Here is a 25,666-nt window from a genome sequence, read left to right as displayed (position 1 = left end):
GGGAACTCCGCGCCAAATTTTAAATAAAAAACCGGCATGGGTTCCCCCTCCAAGAGCATACCAGGCCCTTGGGTCTGGTATGGACCTTGAGGGGAACCCCCTACGCCGAAAAAATGGCGTGGGGGGTCGCCCCCAATCCATACCAGACCCTTATCCGAGCACGCAGCCCGGCCGGACAGGAATGGGGGTGGGGACGAGCGAGCGCCCCCCCTCCTGAACCGTACCAGGCCGCATGCCCTCAACATGGGGGGTGGTGCCTTGGGGGAGGGGGCGCGCTGCGGCCCCCCCACCCCAAAGCACCTTGTCCCCATGTTGATGAGGACAAGGGCCTCTTCCCGACAACCCTGGCCGTTGGTTGTCGGGGTCTGCGGGCGGGGGCTTATCGGAATCCGGGAGCCCCCTTTAATAAGGGGGCCCCCAGATCCCGGCCCCCCACCCTATGTGAATGAGTATGGGGTACATGGTACCCCTACCCATTCACCTAGGGAAAAAGTGTCAATTAAAAAAAAACACTACACAGATTTTTAAAGTAATTTATTAGACAGCTCCGGGGGTCTTCTTCCGACTTCGGGGGTCTCTCCGGTTCTTCTCCGCGCTCTCCGGGTCTTCTGCCGGGCTCCTCCGCTATTTTCTGCTCTTTTGCTATAGCGGAGGAGCCCGGTCTGCTGCCTTCTTCTCTTCGGGGGTCTCTCCGGTTCTTCTCGGCGCTCTCCGGACCTTCTGCCGGGCTCCTCCGCTCTCTTCTGCTCTTTTGCCGCTCTTTTGCTATAGCGAAGGAGCCCGGTCTTCAATCTTCTGCCTTCTGCCTTCTGCTCTCTTCTCCTGATGTTGACACGACGCTCTCTGGGGCTGGAATGCACTCTGAGCGCTCCGCTCTGACTTATATAGGTGGTGACCACGCCCCCTTATGCCGTCACAGTCCCTGGGCATGCTGGGACTGACGTTTTAGGGGGCGTGGTCATCACCCGATGACCACGCCCCCTTATGCCGTCACAGTCCCAGCATGCCCAGGGACTGTGACGGCATAAGGGGGCGTGGTCACCACCTATATAAGTCAGAGCGGAGCGCTCAGAGTGCATTCCAGCCCCAGAGAGCGTCGTGTCAACATCAGGAGAAGAGAGCAGAAGGCAGAAGTTTGAAGACCAGGCTCCTTCGCTATAGCAAAAGAGCGGCAAAAGAGCAGAAGAGAGCGGATGAGCCCGGCAGAAGGTCCGGAGAGCGCGGAGAAGAACCGGAGAGACCCCCGAAGAGAAGAAGGCAGCAGACCGGGCTCCTCCGCTATAGCAAAAGAGCAGAAAATAGCGGAGGAGCCCGGCAGAAGACCCGGAGAGCGCGGAAAAGAACCGGAGAGACCCCCGAAGTCGGAAGAAGACCCCCGGAGCTGTCTAATAAATTACTTTAAAAATCTGTAGTGTTTTTTTTTAATTGACACTTTTTCCCTAGGTGAATGGGTAGGGGTACCATGTACCCCATACTCATTCACATAGGGTGGGGGGCCGGGATCTGGGGGCCCCCTTATTAAAGGGGGCTCCCGGATTCCGATAAGCCCCCGCCTGCAGACCCCGACAACCAACGGCCAGGGTTGTCGGGAAGAGGCCCTTGTCCTCATCAACATGGGGACAAGGTGCTTTGGGGTGGGGGGGCCGCAGCGCGCCCCCTCCAAGGCACCACCCCCCATGTTGAGGGCATGCGGCCTGGTACGGTTCAGGAGGGGGGGGGCGCTCGCTCGTCCCCACCCCCATTCCTGTCCGGCCGGGCTGCGTGCTCGGATAAGGGTCTGGTATGGATTGGGGGCGACCCCCCACGCCGTTTTTTCGGCGTAGGGGGTTCCCCTCAAGGTCCATACCAGACCCAAGGGCCTGGTATGCCCTTGGAGGGGGAACCCATGCCGGTTTTTTATTTAAAATTTGGCGCGGAGTTCCCCCTCAAGAACATCTGAGCACAAGTCACGTGCCGAAGTCGGATCATGCAAGACGGCAATCCGACTTTGATCCGACTTCAATGATAGTCAATAGGCTGAAGTAGGATCAAAGTCGGACCAAAGTAGTACAGGGAGCATTTCTAAAGTCGGAACGACTTGTGTCGGACCAGTTAGGACGGCTCCCATAGGGAAACATTAAATTTCACACGTCATGCGACATGAGCTCCCAATGTCGGAGCGTTTGTCGGACCAGTGTGAACCCAGCCTTAGGCAATGGAGTTATTTGGAAAGGTTCAGCTAATCGTAAGCCTGTGGTAATTGATTCAGTTGATTATTCAGAAGTGGGAAGCATCTGTTTGACAGAAGCAGCTGACACCAATTACAAATGGCCTGATACAGGAGATAATTTGAAGTTAAAACAAGTGGTACAGTCACACAAAAAACTTTGGCGTCAGAAAAAGAACGAGGTTGGTTTATTTAAAGGTATTGAGGTTAACATTGAAGGTAAAGACCATCCATTTGTCAAGCCATGCAAACTACCACCAGAGTCTGATGAACCTGTTTCAATAATTATTCAAGAGTTTTTGGAACAGGGAATCATCAGGAAAGCTAATTCTGTGACAAATAATCCTTTATGGGTAGTGGCTAAACAAGATGACCCTAGTGCATACAGACTCTTAATTGACTAAGAATGCTGAACAAATACATACCATGTTGTTTGCCTATTGCAGCGGAAACACCAGACATCATGTCGCAATTAAACGCTAAAGCAAAAGTGTTTTCTGTACTTGACATTTCTAATTCTTTTTTAGCATTGCTTTGGCCAAAAGCTGTCAATATAAGTTTTCATTAATTTACAGAAATGTCCGATATGTTTTTAATCGTCTTCCGCAAGGCTATCACAGTTTGCCGTCTATATTTCATCAGGCGTTGGCAAATGTTTTATCAAAATTCTCTAGACCAGATTGTTTAATTCAGTATGTAGATGACATTCTTCTTTCAAGTGAAAATGAGGAGGAGCATTTGACTCTTCTGGCAGAACTGTTGACACTTCTGCAAGAAGAAGGTCTCAAGCTGAATACACGCAAAGTTCAGCTCATGAAAAGTGAAGTAAAATTTCTAGGAATTTTGATTGGTCCAGGGAAGAAGCAGCCTTTACAGGAACTTATTAATATTATGTTATGCATTATATTTCAGTTATGTTTAATGTTTAGAATGAAAAAATTATATTATCGAATTAGAAATTAAATCAGAAGAGGTGATGATTTGTTGCAAAATATGCTTAAAAGAAGAATGGGTTCTGGAGTTGCAAACTCAGTTACAAATGACAAAACATTTGGAATTATTAGATCAAAGCCAGAGTATTTGTGATATGAATGGAAGTGTGAATGATATAAAATAAGAAATATGATTATTTATATTTCAGAGGGGAATGTTATATTCTTAATATCTAAATTTTAATTCGGTCCTATAAGTATATAACTGAGGTTATGAAATCCCCTGTAATTTTGTGTACATGAAAGGTCTTTTGAACTAATGACTTACAGATGGTGACATTTGAACTGAGTTCTCAATTTCAAGAAGCTGTCAAGACATTTTGATTGATATTCTAAGTTTATATTTTCATAAAGGTATCCCTATGTAACGGATATCTTGTCTGAGAAACTGGGTGTTTTTATAATTACTCTGAGCCAAGCTGTCTCTCAAACTCAATTCTTGCTCTGTTTTTAATTTAGTTATGCTGTTCATATTACATTCCTACTCTTAGCCCCCACCCTTAGAGGGGAGTGGAAGGGAGATGATGAGGGGAGTAATATGGGAGTGTGTATTTTTAGGCACGCTTTCAAACAAAGAAACTGAGCTTATTTAAAAGGAAGATGCAGGCTTAGACAGCACTTCTGCTATACTTCTACTTCTTTTCTTCACTTCTAACTTACCTACAGAAACCCAGCATACAGACATTTTTTAAAGCTGCTCTCAGGACAAAGGAATCTTGAGCACATCTTGAACTTATTTTTTGAAACAAACAACTTTATCTCATATCTTTGATCTTATTTGAAGCTACATTTATTTTGTATTTGAACGTACAACTTTTGAAAGTATTTTTGTAACTTTTGTGTGTAAATAAACCACACAGTTTGATTCAAGCTGACTCAGTTATACAACTAAGAAATTTGTCTCACAATCATCTAGAAAAGGCAGAAGAGTCTTTTCACAACTGAAGCTACTTTTTACATGGGGAAGCCGGCCATTACGTAAGTGCTCCCCGATACCTCCTGCTCATCTGTCTTCCTTGTCACCACAAGCAACTCATCTCACGCTTCTCCTCTCTTTTCAGCTTCCGAACGGAGTAGCACGGGTCCACGCCATTATTAATTCGGGGGCATGCAGCTGCTTCATCGACCTGACCTTTGTTACTCAACAGAACTTCCCACTACGATCCAAGACGCAGGGGTTGTTGGTATACTTGGCCGACGCATCACGTATTAAGTCAGGACCAGTCACCCAGGAGACCTGGCCCCTCTCTGTGACTACACCAGCTCGGCATAAAGAACTACTAAGCCTGGGTGCGATATCGTTTCCACTTTTCCTATCATTCTAGGCCTTCCCTGGCTCCAAGCCCATAACCCTCAGATCAATTGGAGCACTGGTGAGATCAAGTTTCAGCCCCATCACTGCCAGAAACACTGCCTGTATTCAAAGGATGTAACTGCGCTAATCCAAACAGGTGCTCATACAATGTTACCACTAATACGGTGTTTATACCTTTATATTTTATATACCAACCCAACTCTTTAAATCTATAAAGTGCAACGTTATAATAAATGGCACTTTATTGTCAAGTGCAATCTATCACAATCTTAAACCATGTACATATGACATTGATCCCCAATGTCCATTGCCATTGTCCATTGCCATAAGTATTCAATGTGCTCATGTGCTTTAATTTTCATCCGTTCTGAGTAAAAATGACTTTTCACCGCTTCATGTGCCACCACCACCTTTTAAAATGGTCACTCACCAGAGCCTAGAAAAAGTTTTGCCTTTGGTTCATTTAGGATAACCACTCCACTATCCTGGCATTCCTCCAATTGGTTAGCCACTAGACGCTCCTTATTTCTCCATGCCAAATATTGGTATCTCATAAAAATGGAATATTTATCATTGGGCAGTATATTTGTAAAAAAGGATTTATTTATAGCAAGTAAAAATACATGAGGAATGTACACTCACATTTTGTAGTGCCTTGGACCGGCACTGAGTCTATCCAGCGTTCTGTAATGGGGCTCTATTGCGCCGCTTCGTTCCTCATTCACGGCGTACACTTCAAGCCTTAGTGACAGGAAGTGACGTCCGTAATTACCCAGAAGCCTCTACGCCTTTCGCATACACACATGCGTCATCAGGAACCTCCTTCTACAGGAGGTTCATAAAGGGGTTTTCAGCTATTATAACCCGTCACCCAGTTAACCAAGTCGCACCTGCGATTCAACTGGAGCAAAGAAGCCCAAGAAGCGTTCCAGACCTTAAAGAAATTGTTCACTTCCGCCTGATCCTAAGCCACCCTAACCCAGCACTACCCTACATCTTGGAGGTAGACTCCTTAGAGTCAGCAATAGGAGCAGTGGTGTCACAATGCCAAGGATTTAAAGACCTGATGTACCCCGTAGCCTTCTTCTCCCACCAACTCTACCCAGCGGAGAGAAATTATGATGTGGGTGACCGAGAATTACTCTCCATGAAGGTGGCGTTAGAAGAATGGAGATACCTGAAACAGGCCTGCACTAATAACAGTAGTCCCCCCGGGGTAACCTTGGTAGCCAGAGATGGGTTACAATGGCGGGAGAGTCAGATTTTCGTACCAGACCAGGCCTGGGTACAGGTGCTAAAGCTTCTTCATGATCATCCACTGGCAGGCCATTTCGGCATCACAAAAACAATACTTGGTACGTCGTACCTTTTGGTGGCCAGACCTAGAGGGGTTCTGCAAGAGTTATGTGAACTCCTGCCCCATCTGTATCTGAAGCAAGACCGCAAGGAGCCAAGCTTGGGGGTTACTGAAACCACTACCTGTCCCCAATAGACCATAGAAAATGATTGCAATGGACTTTATCATAGAGCTCACACCACCAGAGGAATGGTAGTAGATAGACTATCAAGGATGGGCCACTTCCTACCATTGAAGAATACTCCATCTGCCATGGAGACGGCCAGAGTCTTTATTAAGAGATTGTGAGATTGCATGGGGTTCCGGTGAACATTGTATCTGACTGGGGGTTGCAGTTCACCTCACGGTTTTGGAGAGCATTACGTGAGGTCCTAAAGATTGAGCTATCCTTATCCTCTGCATACCACCCCTAAACTAACAGACAGACAGAGAACAAATCAGACCCCAGAGCAGTACATCCCGTGTTTTACGTCGTTTGTACAAAATGATTGGGTGTCATTGTTGCCCCTGGCTGAGTTTGCATACAATAATGCTAGCCATTCCGCCACAGAGGAGTTCCCATTTTTTGCTAACTATGGTTTCCACGTATATTTTCTACCTGATTTTGTTTCTGAGTCCTCCGTCCCAGCAGTACAGAATACAATGGAGTTCCTCAGCTACAACAACAAGATCCTACAGGAAGCAGTGACAAAGGAACAGATGGATAACAAGCGGGCATTCGACAAAAAGAGGAGAGGGGAGCTGAATGTTCAAACAGGAGATCGAGTATGGCTATCCACAGCAAACCTCAGGCTGGCATGCCCATCAAAGAAGCTGGCACCCAAGTTCATAGGTCCTTTTTCCAGTAAAATGAAGATTGAACTAAATATCGTATGAACTGTCCTTGCTGGAATCATTTAGAATCCACCCAGTATTCCACATATCACTGTTGAAATCTGAGATACAGGACCCCTTCCCTGACAGAGGGTCAGGTCCACCCGAACCAGTGTTAATCAATGGTGATGAGGAATATGAGGTGGAGGCCATTCTGAACTGCAGGAGAAGGAGAAACCAGCTGCAATATCTCATAAAATGGAGGGGTTATGGTCCAGAGGACAACTCCTGGGAACCCGAGGGGAATATCCATGCAAAAGAGTTGATACAGGATTTTCTCCATAGGCACCTGCAGAGGGAGGGCCAAATGGGCATCTGGAGGCTTCCTGTAAAGGGAGGGCAATGTCAGGGACTCGCTGGCCAAAGCAGAGCAGATGTGCAGAGACAGAGACCATTGCGCATGCGTGGGCACAATTCCAATGATGTCCCTCCTGACAGGCAGGCCCCAGGCTCAGGCGAATGCCTATGCGCATGTGCACACGTGTGCGTGCTCCCATTAGCTATGGCGCCCATTTGTAGTATATAAGGATGGTAGATGTACTAGGGCCTTTGCTGTCTGATCTACAGTTTCCCCCGTATCCTGTTTTTAGTGCCTATCCTTAATCTGATCATTACCTGGCTTCCTGACAGAAACCATGAAATCAGGCCAAGACAGAAGTATAATTAAATCACACTTGTTTAATAATAAAAGTAAAAAGAACAAACTTAGTCAAAACATAGCCAAAGTTCAGTAACCGGAACGGATAGTCAGCCAAGCCAGAAGTCAGGGATCAATGTAGTGGAACAGCAAGCAGGATCTGGAGCCAGAAGGGATGTCAGCAAAGCAAGTCTTGAACAGGATCGTAGGAGATAGTTTCTGTGATGTTGAGCAAGGAGAAGGCAGAGCTCCTCTGGACTAGACGGCTTAAGTAGGCGGGACTGATGAGCAGGATATCATCAACAGCTGAGTAACTGTGGAGATATAGGAGCTGGCAATTAGCCGACAGCTGAGCGGCCAGCTCAGAGAAGGAAGGGCTGAGCCAAGCCCTGACACTTCCTGACTACTCTGATTTCTCTGTTGCCAAACCTCTGCCTGAACTTGACCATTCTTAAGTGTTATCTCTGATGTACCTTGATTCCTCTGTATCTGCCCCGGCTTGTCTCACTCTGCACCTTGCTTCAGCCTCCACGTACTTGCTTCCATGGTACCCGGCACCAGCAGCCTCCCTGCATCTGCAGCATCCCTGCATCCACAAGTGCCTGCACCAACAGCCACCAACCGCAGCTCCACTACAGCTTCTGGCTGCTACCAGTGTCCTTCTGCTATGGAGAACATCACAGGCACTCCTACTCCACTGTGCTCTCGCAGGCGCTGTTGCAAACTCAGTGGTCCTTGAACCGGAGTTGTACGAGAGGCTTTCCTCTGCTCATCAGGCTCTACCTTAAGGTAAGTGACAGTGGCCCACTGTAACAACAATGCGTTTGGACTGTCATTCACATATGTGATGGACCCTCATAAACTGGTCTTTTTGGACTTTGTCATGATCAACAGGTGACTTTTACAAAAAAACATACAAAACTTACAAGTGGGAATTCCTACCTCCACTACGATAATTGTCATCACTCGAAATGGAAGAATAACATTCCAAAAGGTCAATTTAGACTCAGAAGGAATTGCACCAATGTAAAGGAATATACTGCTCAGGGTAATCTGATGAAAACAAAATTCACAGAGAAGGGTTACTCAGTTGACTTGATTGAGGAAGCGTTTATCTCTCACATGGACTCGCCCCTTAAAATTACAACTGACAAGGTGAAGCAATCTGAGAACACGGCCAGATTTGTAACCACATATAACAACAAGTACAAGTCTATCTCTAATGTCATTCGTAAGCATTATAACATTTTATTATTAGATCAGCGCCTTGCCCCGACATTGCGCGCCTTTCCGCAAATTACTTTTAGAAAACATTGAACAGTAAAGAACATTCTAGCTCCCAGTAAAATGGTAACCCTGAACAAGAAACCTTGGTTCGATATAAGATCGTACTTTGACCATAGGATAGGCGTCTTTCAATGTTGTAAGCTAGGTTGCCTGACTTGCCAGTTTATAACGCACGGTAGTGCAAATATTATGACCAACAATGTTACAAAGGTTCAGATTAAACAATTCATTACTTGTTCAACTGAATTTGTGATTTATGTTCTACGTTGTCCGTGCAAGATGTTATATGTCGGATAGACTATACGTACTTTAAGAACAAGAATTGGTGAACACCGGAGGCTTATACACAAAAGATGTGATAAACATAGCATCCCATGTCATTTTTTAAAAAAACATAAAAAGGATATTAAATGCCTCGAGGTTTTTGCCATCGAGGCTATTCCGATGGGCACACTCATGGCCAATGAGAGATTTTCTCTCCTTTGCAGGAATGAAAATGTTGGGATTGTTCTGATGGGGTCACTTTCGCCCCATGGCTTAAATTAAGAACTTAAGATTAATACCCTTATTTAAATTCGCCCACCCTGCGTAAATTTTATTGTAGGTTCATTTTTAGTATAAAAGGGGAAAAGAGGAAGGAAAGATTTTTTTTAAAATATATATATATATTTATCCCAACCATGACACTACCTGCCTGGAGTTTGCATGTTCTCCCTGTGCCTGCGTGGGTTTCCTCCGGGTACTCCGGTTTCCTCCCACACTCCAAAGACATGCTGTTAGGTTTATTGGCTTCTGTCCAAAAAAAAAAAAAAAAAAAAAAATTGGCCCTGGTGTATGGGTGTGAGCTGGGGACCTTAGATTGCAGACCCCTTGGGGACATGTGTGGAGCACTGCATAGATTGATGGTGCTACATGGGTACCCTAAATATATAAAAAAATATAGTGGATGGGCATCTGGATGGGATGCAATGTGCAGGGATGGGGACAATTGTGGGTGCTCACTCAGGTTGAACTGGATGGACTGGTGTCTTTATTCAATCTTACTAACTATAACTATAACTATAATATATATATATATATATATATATATATATATATATATACATCCTCTAAATACATTTTTGGATATTTATATATTGATAGTCTTTTATATTAGACATTTATTTCGGGTGCTTATGTGGAGCCGTCAATTTGCACAGTGCTTTGCATGTGTATTCACGTCAGACCCTGCCCTCGATGAGCTTGCAATCTGGGGTCCCTGACACACATGCTGGGGCCAGTTTGGACAGGGTCTGATGGACTTACCAGCATGTCTTTAGAGTGTGGGAGGAAACCAGAGTACCCGGAGAAAAACCACACAGGCACAGGGAGAACATGCAAACTCCAGGCAGATGGTGTTGTGGTCGGGATTTGAACTGGTGACCCTTTTTGCTGCTGGGTAAGGGTGCTAACCACTACACCACTGTGCTGCCCATATGGCTATTATATGCATTAATTTGTGTATGGTCATGGGTATTTATTTTATTTTTTTTCCCTTTATCATGTTATTATTGTTTTTGCATAGGAACCATTGTTTTTGATTGTTTTTGTTTGTTTTCTTTTCATATATATGACAATTGCTTTTATTGCTCCACAACAGTTGGTCTTACAATAGATAGTTGCTAATTTATGGCTTTTTTGTCTATTCTGATGTTTATGAATTGTACCACTCATATGGAGCTTTTTATAGCCTACCCCTTTAAGACTGAGCAGTGAGGAGGTGACAATTATCCTCAGGCTTGTAATTACCTCTCTCTCTCTATATCTAGCTTCTGTTGCCGTCCTGGCTGTGTCTTTGCGCGTGAAACAAGTAAGTCATGGATACAGAACAGTGGACCCTTACACAACTGACTTCAGGACACCTTTCCCTTTCATCTCCGGCACAGCAGTGACGTCACAGAAGGGGGAAAAGGCGCGTAGGGAATATCGACCCTGCTCGGCTTGGTTGTTCCCTCTGGGTCCGTTTACATCACACAGGTTGCCTTTCTATCCATCCTGCTGACCACCATCCAGCCGTGGCATCCACCTGGAGCTGGCAGGCTTTGCCAGCAGTCAGTATGCTCCCCCCTCTGGGAACTGAATTTTCTCCCCTCCATTTCCTTGGATGGTGATTGATGTTCAAACCATCTCCAGGCAAGCCTTCTGGATGATTGTTTCCCCTTTATCCAATGAGGTCACTGGTAACGTTCACTACCATTTATTTTAAACTGACTGTTCAACCATTTTTTAACTTAATGGAATAAATAGCACTGTTTATGCATACAGTACTACGTTGGAATTTATTTGATCATTCTTTCAGAGTGCTGCATTTTGTATTTTTTTTTTTTTAACCAGGCAAGAAACAGGAAGTAGGCTGAATAAAGTATTTACTGGCAGAAAAAAAAGTTTTACTATCCAAAGTTAAAACAACAAGGGCAGAGGATCTACCGGTAATAGATGGAAAGATGAAAAAATGACTGAAGTTCCACTTTAAATCATTTTGTGTATTCTTTGCATACAGCATTGACATTTCATACAGTATTCATTACACCTAAACTGGCCATAGATGAGTTTATTTTTTTCAGGCTGAATGAAAAAATTAAAAGAAAAATTAAGATTCCTTCAGGCACACAAGCAAGTTGGATGGGGCACTTCTGTTAGTACACTGATTTAAAGTGATTATAAAGGTTTGTTTTAAAAAACAAAAAGAAACCAAACATGTTATACTTACCTCCTCTGTGTAAGGGTTTTGCACAGAGCGGCCCCGATCCTCCTTTTCTGGGGTCCCCCGGCAGAGCGCCTGGCTCCTCCTCCGCATCGAGTGCCCCTACAGAGAGCTGCTTTCCATGGGGGCACTCGTGCGGGAGCGCTCCAGAGTCCTGCTGCTGCGTCCTTTGACACAGACAGCAACACTCAGCCCTGCCCCCCAGCTCCCGTGTCACTGGATTTGATTGACAGTAGCAGAAGCTATCAATATATCCAATGAGGACCATAGACAGTGGCTGCACCTGCTGCGCTAATTCTCGTCGCTGGAAAGACCGGGTTCAGGTAAGTAAAAGGGGGGCTCTGGGGGGTAGCTGCACCACAGAAGGTTTTTCACCTTAATGTATAGAATGCATTAAGGTTAAAAACCACAAGAATTACAACTCCTTTAAGTAACCACAGAGTTACCCTATTTATTAGGCTCAATAAACTTTGATTTTGCTAAAGCCCCGTACACACTATGAGAAAATCGGAAGAAAAATTCCATACAAGGCACAATTGTTCAATTTTCTTATAGTGGTTACACAACTTTTGACATCCGATTCCGACTTTGGAAAGAAAAATTTCTGACTGGGCAAACGCTAAAATTTTTCTCGTAAGTGAACAGACGATTTTAATGTGTACAGTTTTCATGTGATTTTCGTATAAGAAATATCAGATACAAAAGACTGTGCATGATCAGAAACAACAAATAAAAAAAGTCTTTGTTGTACAAGAATTTTTGTACATTATTTCTATCCTTGGTTCCGACTTGCTGTGAAACATCGAGGAAAACTGGCCGATCGTTTGCCCGATTTTCTTATAATGTGTACCCCACTTTAGTGAATATTCTCTTCTGCTTTAGTAAAACAACCATCCAGTCTGCCATCTATGCAAACTGATTTTCCTGATAGTCAGCTTTATTTCACAGCACAGCTACATACCAGCCTTCAAAAAGATGCTGCTTTTGTGTGGAACTTTCTACCTGCTGGCTAATTGTGAAATATGTAAGATGAATATTTTCTGATTAAAAAGTAATTTAAAAAGAATGTGATTTTTTTAAAAATTCACTACACGATCACTTTAGTTAGACTGCATATGTTGTAATGGGATCACTGGAGTATACTAAATATATACAGTATATACCGTATGTTATATTTGGTAAAATCACAAAGTAGTGGTAGCACTTACTGGCTTGTGTTCAGAGTCTCAGTTATGATTCTACCGGTCAAGGCATAGCGATCTAATCCAGAAAAAAGTTGGTTGAAGAAGCGGGGGTGTGCTGAAATAATAAAATGTAAAATTATTACCAAATACTTACCGTAATTTTCCTTTCCTGGCTCGGCATCATGCCATCACTGCGGGTTAACTCCGCCCTTTGACCCCCAATAGGACCTCCTGAATAGCAGCATAAAAGGCAGGCAGTACCTGGTGACGGTGTTCTCGTGAAGAGCTAGCGACGGACCAGGGAGGGAATGTGCTTGCATGACACCAAGCCAGGAAAGGAAAATTACGGTAAGTATTTGGTAACAATTTTTAGTTTTCCTGGCTCTGCGTCATACCATCACTGCGGGATTTAACTAGCCAATCCCTGGGAGGGAAGAACCAGAGATAGACACCAGGTGCTGCTTCAGAAAAATTTTAATCTCTTGACAGGTCATTAGATAACACAGAAGTTCCCATTTGAGCATATCTTGAAGACACCACATCCAGCCTATAGTGCTTTATGAAGGTATTAGGTGACTTCTAGCTTGCCAACTTACAAACTACATCTGCCGAAACTTTGGACCAAGCTGCCCATGAGGATGAAACTGCCCTTGTGGAGTGTGCCCGGATCTCTTGAGGAGGCGGGATGCCTTCGCGAGAGTAAGTTGATTGGATGGTCTTCACAATCCATGTAGATATGACTCTTGAGGGGGCTGGCATGCCCAGTCAGGGACCCTTCAGAAAAATAAATAGAGCATCTGACTTCCGAAATGGCTCAGTTCTGGCCAAATATGTTTGGAGAAGAGATTTCATGTCCAGGTCACACCATCTTGGCTCTTCCATGTCCGCTGAAGAAGGTGAAAAGGCCGGCAGGACTGATTCCCAATTAAAATGGAATTCCAAAGAGACCTTAGGGAGAAAACTTGGGGAAGGTCGTAATCTTGCGCTATCCGGGAAAAAGGTGCAGAATGGTCCGAGACTCACCTAGCTGAGACCAAGGCTGTCAAAAACACAGTCTTTAAGGTGAGGTTCCATATCAAACTTTCTGTATCCTGGCTTACCTGGCTTCACTGGCTTGCTGACCAGCGTGAAAAACGCACACTAACTGCACGAAGCATAGGGAGAAGGGACAGGAAGAGAGAGAGAGAGAGAGAGAGCGAGCCCAGGATGGTAGTTTAACCTCACTAAAGCCTTTGCATAGTATGCGGAGATTGGGCACCAGGAGCGCCCAATCTCAGGGTGATTTACCCCCCAACAAGAGGACCTTCCACCATGGGACTCTCGGTGGGAAAAAACAGGAACAATCAGGAACGTCACCAGGTACTGCCTGCCTTTTATGCTGCTATTCAGGAGGTCCTATTGGGGGTTGAGATGACCCGCAGTTAGGGCGTGATGCAGAGACAGGAAATATATGTATTATAAGTTGAAAGCTTCATTTGTTGACATTGCAGAACCTTAAAACACAGATTAATGGAGGACCTGTTTTAACGCTGAGTTTAATGATATCTCTGCAGTATCCTAGCAACACTTCCTTTGATTCTCCATTACTCCTTAGATTTAAATCCAAAACTTTCTGTAACGCCTCTGGTTCCATCCATTCACATACCTAGAGTTCATAGAAAATGTACCACAGTAGTAAATTGAGATTAGAATGATATAATGCTAATGTGCCACACAACAAACAAAATTGCAACAAACAAATACTGCTCTGTGCACCCCCGAATGATGAGACACTTCTATACAAGCTCTGCCCTTTACATAAAAATATTTGCTATATTGTGCTATTGGAGGTACTTTGTTCAGACCAACAAGCAAGATGGTTTCCTATTTCTTGAGCTGTAGTGAGTCTTTTGACTCTCAGTATTCCTTCCACCCCCATACCCCAAAAGCTAAAAAGCTAAAATTGTTGAGATAACAAAAAATGTCCAGAGGTGGCCACGGGAGTGAAACAAAAAAATAGATTACAGCTTGTAAATGTTTGGGCTTAGTGCTGCCCTTTATATATCTGCTGCCCGGCCCCCAATGTTAGCTCTGACAAAAGTACAATCATGTTTGGGATGTTGATCCTCATTGTTGTGGGGGGAGTAAAAAACCGTTCATGAAATTTTACTCTGTGCCTTAGGGCTGGTTTACACTTGCTTGAAAACAAGACTTGGGCAGGCTTTGTTAAAGCTCTCTTAACGCCAGTCAAAGCTCATGTCACTAAGAGCCCTTGCACACTGGGGCGGGGGGCGGCGTCGGCGGTAAAACGCCGCTATTATTAGCGGCGTTTTACCGTCGGTATGCGGCCGCTAGCGGGGCGGTTTTACCCCCCGCTAGCGTCCGAGAAAGGGTTAAATACCACCGCAAAGCGCCTCTGCAGAGGCGCTTTGCCGGCGGTATAGCCGCGCCGTCCCATTAATTTCAATGGGCAGGAGCGGTAAGGGAGCGGTGTACACACCGCTCCTTCACCGCTCCGAAGATGCTGCTGGCAGGACTTTTTTTACCGTCCTGCCAGCGCATCGCTCCAGTGTGCAAGCCCTCGGGGCTTTCACACTGGATACACAGCAGCGGCACTTTTGGGGCGGTTTGCAGGCGCTATTATTAGCGCAATAGCGCCTGCAAACCGCCCCAGTGTGCAAGGACTCTTAATAAAATAATTATCTTACAGTCCTGTTTACACCTTGTGTTTGCTTTGCTTTGCTTCAGCTTCGCTTCAAAAATGATACCCCATGTAGCTTTAGTGCTTCAAAGCGTCTTCGAAGCCCCCATAGAAGTCTATGACAAAGCTCGCTTGAAGCACCTGCAGCTTTTGAGAGGCTTTAATTCAACTTTAGCTTCGCTTTGTTTTGGAGAAATTGCAGGTATGAGTTATTAACACACACACAAAGGGCATTTGCCACTTCAACAAAGCATCAAAAACACATCATAAAAGCTTATGGAAGCAGTAGGAGCTTTAATGTGCGTTGAAGCCGAAGCAAGTGTAAATGAGCCCTTAAAGTGTATGTTACCCTAAAATATGGCATTTTAGATATGTATCTGTGTTTACACGGTCTTTTTGATAAATGTAGCCTGTTGTATTTTTATTTCTTGGCTAGCTATAAATACCTGTTTACTAGCGACCCGTCCATTAGGGGCGCATGGGCACCACCCACCATCCATGCATCCGGCCCCCTAATCAACACACAGGGTGCCGAATGCATGGATTCCCATGGGGGTGGTGTTTTTTTAAGCACATGATTAGAGCCATAGGCATCAAAAAAGGGTGGACTCGGGGCGCAGAGCACTGTGCTTCGAGCCCACCCAGTTGTGTGACAATAGCAAATGAATATTCGCTTTTGTCACACTGATCCTCCTTCTGGCCAATCAGGAAGCGGGTCCTGAATTCGTCATTTGATTGGCTGAAAGTAAAGGCGTTCCTAATGGATGCCTAGAAAGAGGAGGGAGGAGACGTATGGCGGAAGCCGCCATGATGCAGAGGAGGAGGAGATGCGATGGAAGCCGCATCCCGCTGCCCGTATGAGCGCTGCCCGTCTGCAACCTAGATGGGGTAAGTGCAGGGCTGGATGGGGGGGGGGGATGTGTGCGGGGGACCCAACCAACCGGGGGGTGTTTGTTTTCTGCCCCCCCCCCAAAAAAAACTACCGCCACTGCTGTTGATTCTGCCAGTCCCCCATCTTTTCTGTTTTAAACTGACCACACCAAAGATGGAAGCAGGATGAATCTACTCCTTCTACTTGGCCGCTACAGGACACTGTGCCTACACATGGCTTACCTGTACTCCCGTGGTCAGACCTGCTGACACATTTCACTCCAGCCCTGTACAGATTAAGTGACAGCACCTGGGACATTGGCAGAAGCTTCTGATCGTCAAAAGGAAGTACCAGTGAGAATTTTGCCCTTCTAGGTGGGAGATACAGGGGCATGGTTAGACTGCTGCTGACATGAACCCCCCCCCCCCCTTTCCCCCTGCCCATGTTGGCTTGTATTACCAATTGATTAATGTTTTTTTTTTAGAGAAGTAGTTCACATATCCTTTAAGTGAAGTGCTGCCATGACACAGGAGCAGCAAAGGGCCAGGCTTAGCAGGAATAGGATCTGACAGATAAAAATCAAAAAGTCGCGCTAAAAGGTGACAACAGGCAAATGCCTAGAAAACCTCATAGGAATATGAGGGTGAATAGCAATCACTAAGTGAATAAGTATAATAGGAGTGCTAAGCAATGCACATACACACTGTGATAATAAACAAAGCTAAAACTACTGTTAAATAAATGGGATACAGATATTGTAAACTATGTCCATGTGGAAAAATCAATATTGCATGACCCAATCAATGACAGGTGAGTATCTCAAAATATCTATAGGAATAATATTGTGACAAATCTGTAACCATAAAAACTAAATCATAATTGATATAGGAAAATAATAAAAAAATAAAAAAATTAAAAGAAAATAAACCCAAAAAAATCTATAACTCAACAAAAACAGTATTGATAAAAGTCCATCCGTGTTAAATTAACATGCATGAAAAATGGCTTGTCTCCAAGTGCTCTGTGAAATATTGTAACAAGATCTTGCTGTGGTGAAAAAATAGAGTGCGTAGACAGACCTCCACCTCTTGGAAAAATTGCTGCCTCTTACCAGATAGAAATGGTCTCTTAATTACAGGAGACCCAGGGGGCGGATGGCTGCAACCCCAGCCAGGGATCTTTAAAGCAGGCACTCAGCGTCCAAATCCAGTTTCGTCACAACAGATGATAATCCCGTGACCACGTCCTGTTGTGACGAAACGTCGTAGGGAGGAGGAGCTACGTCCCGACGACACCGCGATCCACACACCTGGAAGACACGGGTTATCTTGGAGCCGGCCGGCTTTTTCTCACATGTTTTAAACTACATTGTTTCTGTAAGTGCAACCTTTATCTTTTATTCAATAAATCGCTGGTTTTTATGCTATGTGGAGCACTTTGTTTTTTACATGGTGACATTTCCCTATTTGCTGAGGCTGTTTGGAGAGAGTCCCTGGATTTGGACGCTGAGTGCCTGCTTTAAAGATCCCTGGCTGGGGTTGCAGCCATCCGCCCCCTGGGTCTCCTGTAATTAAGAGACCATTTCTATCTGGTAAGAGGCAGCAATTTTTCCAAGAGGTGGAGGTCTGTCTACGCACTCTATTTTTTCACCACAGCAAGATCTTGTTACAATATTTCACAGAGCACTTGGAGACAAGCCATTTTTCATGTATGTTAATTTAACACGGATGGACTTTTATCAATACTGTTTTTGTTGAGTTATAGATTTTTTTGGGTTTATTTTCTTTTAATTTTTTTATTTTTTTATTATTTTCCTATATCAATTATGATTTAGTTTTTATGGTTACAGATTTGTCACAATATTATTCCTATAGATATTTTGAGATACTCACCTGTCATTGATTGGGTCATGCAATATTGATTTTTCCACATGGACATAGTTTACAATATCTGTGTCCCATTTATTTAACAGTATTTTTAGCTTTGTTTATTATCACAGTGTGTATGTGCATTGCTTAGCACTCCTATTATACTTATTCACTTAGTGATTACTATTCACCCTCATATTCCTATGAGGTTTTCTAGGCATTTGCCTGTTGTCACCTTTTAGCTTTTAGCGCGACTTTTTGATTTTTATATGATTTATGGTTTACTACTTTTTAGTCGCAGCTTATACTAATTAGTGTAAGCGCAATATTTGTTTGTTTTTTAGGATCTGACAGATGTATGACATGTTAGATAAATTTTGTGCTGTTCAGCCTTATGAGCTGAAGATGTGGACGTGTACAGTATTGTTAGCCGGGACTGTTTTTTAGGTAGTGGCAGGTTCACTTTAACTACTGCACTCACCTTATAATCCCTATTGGTGGAATTCTGTACTCCTTCCTCAATTATTATCTTAAAAGCCTCTTTCAGAAATTCATCTGCAGTATTATCTTGTTTACATGAACTTTCTCCCATCATCAAAGTCCTTACAGGAAAACCTGTAATTGTAAAACATACAGTATATACAGTACATATATTAAGGGATTGTCCCCTCAGCCCAGGAAAGATTGGAGTTAAAAATTGGAGCTTCCGAACAAACTAAATCAGTATCCACATATAGGTCTGCTCTGGATGCCCTTGTACATATTAGTGGTAAGGCACCTTAGAACCAGTGGGCCAAGGTAAAGACTGAGGCTGGGTTTACACTGCAGCACGGAGCGGCTCACAGCAGGGGTCCAGTGCATCTACATTCACTGTTTCATGTCCGATTTCAGCCCAAATTTTTGGCTGATGGGGCACAGTGGCAGCATTTGATGGGGCACAGTGGCAGCATTTGATGGGCACAGTGGCAGCGTTTGATGGACACAGTGGCTGCGTTTGATGGCAAAGTGGCTGAAATTGATGGGCACAGTGGCTGCGTTTGATGGACACAGTGGCTGCGTTTTATGGGCACTGTGTTTTTTTTCCGTTTGTTTGCACCCCCCCCCCCCCCAAAAAAAATTTTGAGCACCAGCCCCCACTGCTCTTCACCCTCCTAATTTTTAACAGACTACAACAAGAAACTTTCATCAGTAAAATGCAGAAGTGATGGAACATTTGTCAGGATATAATTACTATCTGTTTCCAAAAAGTTGGCTGAAATTGAAGTTTAAAAATATCACGTTAAGTGTGTGTGAAGGCATACAAAAGAAACTGTACCAGTGTAGAGTATAGCCAATGACTAATTATATAAAGACAGTTGAAATAAAATTGCAAATACTGTAGATACTGAGGTTCTTAGATTGGGTACCTTTAAGTGTGTGAAGATTGTGCAGGGAGATGAGGAGTGATGTGTGTAAAAAGATAGTCTTGAAACATGGCCAATGCATATTGTTGGGTTGGGACTCTCTCTTTTTCAAGGCTTTGACACTGGACACTGCAGTCTGTGCCCTAATATGACGATGTTCCAGAGGGGGCAATTTACTAAAACCGGAGCACCCAGAATCTGGTGCAGCTGTGCATGGTAGCCAATCAGCTTCTAACTTCAACTTGTTCAACTAAGCTTTGACAATAAAACCTGTAAGCTGATTGGTTTCTATGCAGAGGTGCATGAGAGTGTCTATGCTTGCTGTTACCCTACTAGGTTTTTCGGAAGAAGAGGCAAGGGTAAATTTTCAAATAGGAACATATGTTTTGGTGACACCTAAGAGTGGAATTCTTCCCACTTTGAAAATGTTTTCTCTCACTTCCTGTTGCAATTCTAGGACAGGAAGTTAAGGGAAATCTTCCAGACAGGACACATTCAGCAAAAAAGTAAATTCTCTGAGTCGAGGCAGAGAAACAGAGAATCCAATCTACCAAGTGGCTCCTGTGGGGGTAGTACTACAGCAGTATAAACCTACTTGTCTCCGAATTTCTTAAATTAACTCAAAGAAAAGGATTTCACAGAAAGTCAAAAATCCTGTTTTCTTTATCGTTTATTAAGGGACACAGGGTCAAAAAGAATTCTCAGACAACTTGGACCTTCCAGAGCAGGCCAACTGAGGGGTAGGCCAAACAAAATAATACCTCAAGATTTGGGGATTTTAAAGGCAATGTAAACAGATAATTTTTATAAAAAAATATATTTTATTAATACAAAAATATCTAAAAATAATAATCATGTGGATCCAAACAAATTAATTAAAGTTGATACATAAAAATACATAGAGTGACATATGATGGTATCAGAAAGTAGCAAAATACAGCTAAGTTCAACAAAGAGATAAATAACATAGCTCTAGGTGATACGTAGCCCACGTCAGCTCCACTGTGTGTATTGAGGATTTTTGGTTCAATCACAAGGTGATCACTCTCTCTGGGGGGACCGCTCATTTTTCTTTATATTGGTCGATGGCAATGGGTTTGCATTATAAATATTGGTGGAGCCCTAGGTATTTGATGTCCCTGTTGAGTGTTATACTCTTGCTTGGACCCCTAAATGCGATGGAGGGCTAATGCTGTTGGTGGTGGAGTTCTTAGTTTGGAGTTGTTCTCTCCCCAGTCTTAGGATCAACATCTGAACATCAGAATACAAAGTTGCTATATGTCCCTGATGAAGAATTTTTATGTACTTTCTCGAAACGCGTCGGATTTTGCAACTACATATCACCTAGAGCTATGTTATTTATCTCTTTGTTGAACTTAGCTGTATTTTGCTACTTTCTGATACCATCATATGTCACTCTATGTATTTTTATGTATCAACTTTAATTAATTTGTTTGGAGCCACATGATCATTGTTTTTAGATATTTTTGTATTAATAAAATATATTTTTTTATAAAAATTATCTGTTTACATTGCCTTTAAAATCCCAAAATCTTGAGGTATTATTTTGTTTAGTATACCAAGGGATGATGGCAATTACATGCCAGCCCACATGAGTCTAATTTATCTATAAACTGAGGGGTAGGCAACACAGCAAACAAAATACTATAGGCCCTCAAACAACAGGGCAAAACAGGGGGCTAGTTGCAGCACAAAGAGCTGCCTGAAGGACCTTGGAACCAAAGCTGGCATCAGCAGAGGCCTGAACATTGACCTGGTGAACTTAATAAAGTGTGTAAGCAGAAGACTTAGTGGTAACCTTGCAAATCTATAAAAAAGGGGGGGGGGGGTGCCTCGACAGAAAAAAATATTCTTTGGATAAACTGGAGCAGGACAGAAAGATGGAAATATAATATCTTGTTAAGGTGAAGGGAGGAAACCACCTTAGGGAGAAAAGAGGCCGGAGGTCAAAGGAAACCCCTTGAAAGGTTTCACTACAAGAGGGAGCCACCAACTCAGAAACTCGCCCCACAGGAGGAGGACAACAACCTTGTGGGAAAGTGTTGACAGAGGAATATCTCTGATGGGTTCAAAAGGTAGTTTTTAAAGAGCTGGCAGAACCAGGCTGAGATTCCATGGAGTCACAGGTGGGCACTGTCATGGCCGAGATACATTAAAATATTATATTTTTCATGGAGCTTTCAGCTTAGGAGTCATCACTCCAGGAGAGCGTTCCCCCCTCCCAACAGAGAAGGCTGATTAAGGCCCCTTTCACACTAGGACGGGGGCGGCACCGGTGGTAAAGCGCCACTATTTTTAGTGGCGCTTTACCGTCGTATTTGCGGAGGTATTCGGCCGCTAGCAGGGAGCTTTTAACCCCCACTAGCAGCTGAGAAAGGGTTAAAATCACCAGCAAAGCGCTGCTGCAGCAGCGCTTTGCTGGCGGTATAGCCACACTGCCCCATTGATTTCAATGGGCAGGAGCGGTGGTGGAGAGGTATACATACATACATACATACAAGGATGTGAGGGCCATAGAGAGGGATTACAGACCCACACACCGGATACACCCCTAGATGATCAAGAGGCCTGCTGATAATTGACCACACCCCATCTTGCTGGACCTTGTGACTGAAACTACTTGAAGTACTTGAAATTTGTCGGATATCTTCCCCTTTTAAATTGTTGATAAGATACAGACCAGACGAATATTAATTATCTTTTTCTCTCATAATTGTAGGGATTGTAGTTCATAGTTTATGTGTTAACATTATCACGTGCAGTGTGTAGGGTAGTTTATCAGTAATAATTTGCCCATATTGATTGTCTAGGCTGTGTATTATTGAAGCCGTGTTTGGGGGAATTCATACATAAACTTGTATTACATCAATTTAAATTACTGTGGTCCCAGAGAAACCACATTGCCCCATTCAATTTAGTAGCTCTTTTGGATTAATATTTCTTTCAAATTGGCAATATTTATCTGTTGACAAAGTGAGACATACTTTGGATTCCTTCCGGCTAGATAAATTCAGAGGACTGTTTCTCCGAGCAACAAGGAATATTGTGTTCTTGAACTTAAAGCGCGATTACTACACATATTTTTCTAACAGAACAATTTGGGCTCCCCTGAGTTACTTTATAATATATTAAGAAATATCGTCTTATTGCCGTGTTGCTATTTTGATAATGTGTATGTGAAATATCAATCACCATAAATTCAAGTTCTGTATGAAACTGTATAACTATACTTGTTAATGAATAAAGTAAAATTATTTACTTATTAATTTTATTGGGAGATATTTATGCATTGGTAAGAAATCCCCATAAATTAAACAAACTCAGGAAAGTATTGCGGTATGTACTGATTATGTGAACAAAGCTCAAAACTTTTACCGTAAGGTTTGAGTAGTTGAAAAACAAAACACTGAGATCTTTTTATTATTATTATTATTATTATTCAGGATTTATATAGCGCCAACAGTTTACGCAGCGCTTTACAATATAAAAGGGAGACAATACAGTTATAATACAATACAATACAATAGGATTAAGAGGGCCCTGCTCAGAAGAGCTTACAATCTAATAGGGTGGGGCAGGTGGTACAAAAGGTTGTAACTGTGGGGAATGAGCTGGTGGAAGTGGTAGGAGATTAGTTGGAGACGTGATAGGCTTTCCTGAAGAGATGAGTTTTCAGGGATTGCCTGAAGGTAGCAAGAGTAGGGCATAGCCGGATAGATGGAGGTAGCGAGTTCCAGAGGATGGGAGAGGCTCTGGAGAAATCCTGGAGACGAGCATGGGAGGAGGAGATGAGAGAGCTTGAAAGCAGGAGGTCTTGAGAAGAGCGGAGAGGTCGATTTGGGTGATATTTGGAGACAAGATTAGTGATGTAGCTTGGGGCAGAGTTGTGAATGGCTTTGTATGTTGTGGTTAGAATTTTGAATTTAATTCGCTGGGTGATTGGGAGCCAGTGTAGGGATTGAAGTAGAGGGTTGGCAGACACTGAGCGGTTGGTAAGGTGGATAAGTCTGGCAGCAGCATTCATGATAGACTGAAGAGGGGATAGCCTATGGAGCGGTAGGCCAATGAGAAGGGAGTTGCAATAGTCAAGGCGAGAGATAACAAGGGAGTGAATGAGGAGCTTGGTGGTTTCATTTGTTAAAAAAGGGCGAATTTTAGAGATGTTGCGGAGGTGAATTCTACAAACTTTTGACAGCGATTGGATTTGAGGCTGAAATGACAAGTCAAAATCTAGGATTACACCTAGTACCCTGGCGTGAGGGGAGGGACTGATGGTTGCATTGTTGATTTTGATGGAAAAGTCATGGAGGGGGGCACGGGCGGGGGGGAATATTAATAGCTCAGTTTTAGAGAGATTTAGTTTAAGGAAGTGGTGCGACATCCATGCTGATATGTCAGTTAGTAAGTTAGTAATGCGAGAGGAGACTGAAGGAGTGAGGTGAGGAGTAGACAGATAGATTTGGGTGTCATCAGCGTATAAGTGGTATTGGAAGCCATGGGCAGTTATTAGGTGACCAAGGGAGGAGGTGTAGATAGAGAAGAGAAGGGGTCCAAGAACCGAGCCTGGGGGGACCCCCACAGAAAGGGGCAATGGAGAGGAGGAGACAGAGTTGTAGGTGACACTGAAGGAGCGCTGTGATAAATAGCCAGAGAACCAGGATAGAGCAGAATCTCGGAGGCCAAGGGAATGTAGTTTATTGAGAAGGAGCGGGTGGTCAACAGTATCAAAGGCCGCAGAGAGGTCAAGATCTTAATTAAGATTCCATACCACACTCACAACAGCACACAGGTGGAACTAAGAGCTATACCCTCTATAAAGGCCTTTACCAAAGAATGATAGCAAATGGTCTAATATGACACCACTCATATCAATGAGAGCTGTGACAAGATCTGACCTTTGATAGTACTACTAGATTGGAGAAAGTTAGGATGTGTCCCATGGAGTATTTCCTGGGATAAAACTGCCTTGCCTTGCAACATGTGAGCCTTTAATACCTGGCCTTAAACAGCCTTGCCAATAAAGCCAGCTTTCATGAAGCTGGATGGTAGATTGGTACTTGGGACAAAAGATCTGGTTAGTCTGGAAGACGCCATGGAGAATCTACCAGGAGCCTGATGAGGTCTAATTACCACACCTGCCTGGGCCAGGTTTTGTAATGAGTATCACTGGAATACCCACTTTCTCAATTCTGCAGAACAGACAAGGAAGAAAAGAAGCTTGGGGGTGTTCCGCACAGATGGTTACGTGTATACTATAATGAGAGCTGCTGCCTCCACTGAGACTCCTACCTAGGTAGGGTCTGTATGAAAAAAATCAGGAAAAACAGTGGGCGTGGCACTGCTCTACAGATGTGTATGTTTAAGGTGCTGATGATTGTGCACCTCTCAAGGTACTCTATTTAATGAACTGTAGTGACTAGCATCCTAATTCCAAAAATGATAAGTATTCTTTAAGTGACAGTTGATGAATATATAGTGACTTTAAACATATGTAGCCGGGAGCAGACTACAGCTATATGCAGAGGCGGCTCTAGCCTTTGTGAGGCCTTAGGCAAAACTTAGACACAACGCCCAACTCACGCCCATAATGGGAAAAAAATTCAATCAATAAAAATGGCTGCAGAAAGATGCACGGATCTAGCACACAGTTCATGAGCACCACTTCCAGGGCACCCTCCTCACCCATCAGACATATGCAGCCAATAAAATATCTGGTACCCAGCAAGGTGACAACCCCTCTAGGTATTTTCCCTGTGCCTTGGGAGAATGAGGAGGGGTGTCACTGAGTCATTCTACATCCACAGGGGAAGGAGAGTGGGGGGATACCAGCACAGCGCAGGGAGAGAGGAGGGAGAAAGAGAGGGTTTGGAGAGAGAGAGAGAGAGAGAATAAATGGGGAGAGGGGGGAGAGAGGGGGGAGAGAGAGAGGGAGGGGACAGAGAGAGGGGGAGAGAGAGGGAGAGGGGGGGTAAGGGAGAGGGGAGTGAGGGAGAGAGAGATCCCTAGCTCTGTCCCTGTCTGCAGCCCCTCCTGTGCCCCATGTCCCAGTCTGCAGTCCCTGTCTGTGGGAAGTTGTGTGTGTTATGCTCAGTATGGTGCCTTCCATACCAGCGCCAGCAGCAGGCAGGGTCTGTTCTCGTTCTGGATGGGGACAGTATTTTTCTCCTTCCAGAGGATCTGTTTGGTGTGAGATGGAGTGATCCCTGGCCACCTGCACCTTCTGCCCGTC

General features: G+C 43.9%; 1 protein-coding gene across 1 annotated transcript in view; it reads right to left on the bottom strand.

Annotated features, from left to right (window-relative positions):
* CSAD (cysteine sulfinic acid decarboxylase) overlaps window positions 1-18,913 on the bottom strand; it is a 90,554-nt gene extending 71,641 nt beyond the window's left edge. Inside the window, exons 1-3 of the mRNA XM_073613560.1 lie at window positions 18,495-18,913; window positions 14,113-14,239; window positions 12,619-12,709 (exon numbers count right to left, since the gene is read on the bottom strand). Coding sequence (XP_073469661.1) covers window positions 12,619-12,709; window positions 14,113-14,239; window positions 18,495-18,608 — 332 coding nt within the window. The 5' untranslated portion in view covers window positions 18,609-18,913. The remainder of the gene's footprint in view (window positions 1-12,618; window positions 12,710-14,112; window positions 14,240-18,494) is intronic.
* Window positions 18,914-25,666: the final 6,753 nt, after the last annotated feature.

This window comes from Aquarana catesbeiana, linkage group LG02, assembly GCF_042186555.1.
Source record: "Aquarana catesbeiana isolate 2022-GZ linkage group LG02, ASM4218655v1, whole genome shotgun sequence".
Taxonomy (NCBI): domain Eukaryota; kingdom Metazoa; phylum Chordata; class Amphibia; order Anura; family Ranidae; genus Aquarana; species Aquarana catesbeiana.
The sequence above is the reverse complement of the archived record's forward strand: the minus strand, read 5'-3'. Positions and strand labels throughout refer to the sequence as shown.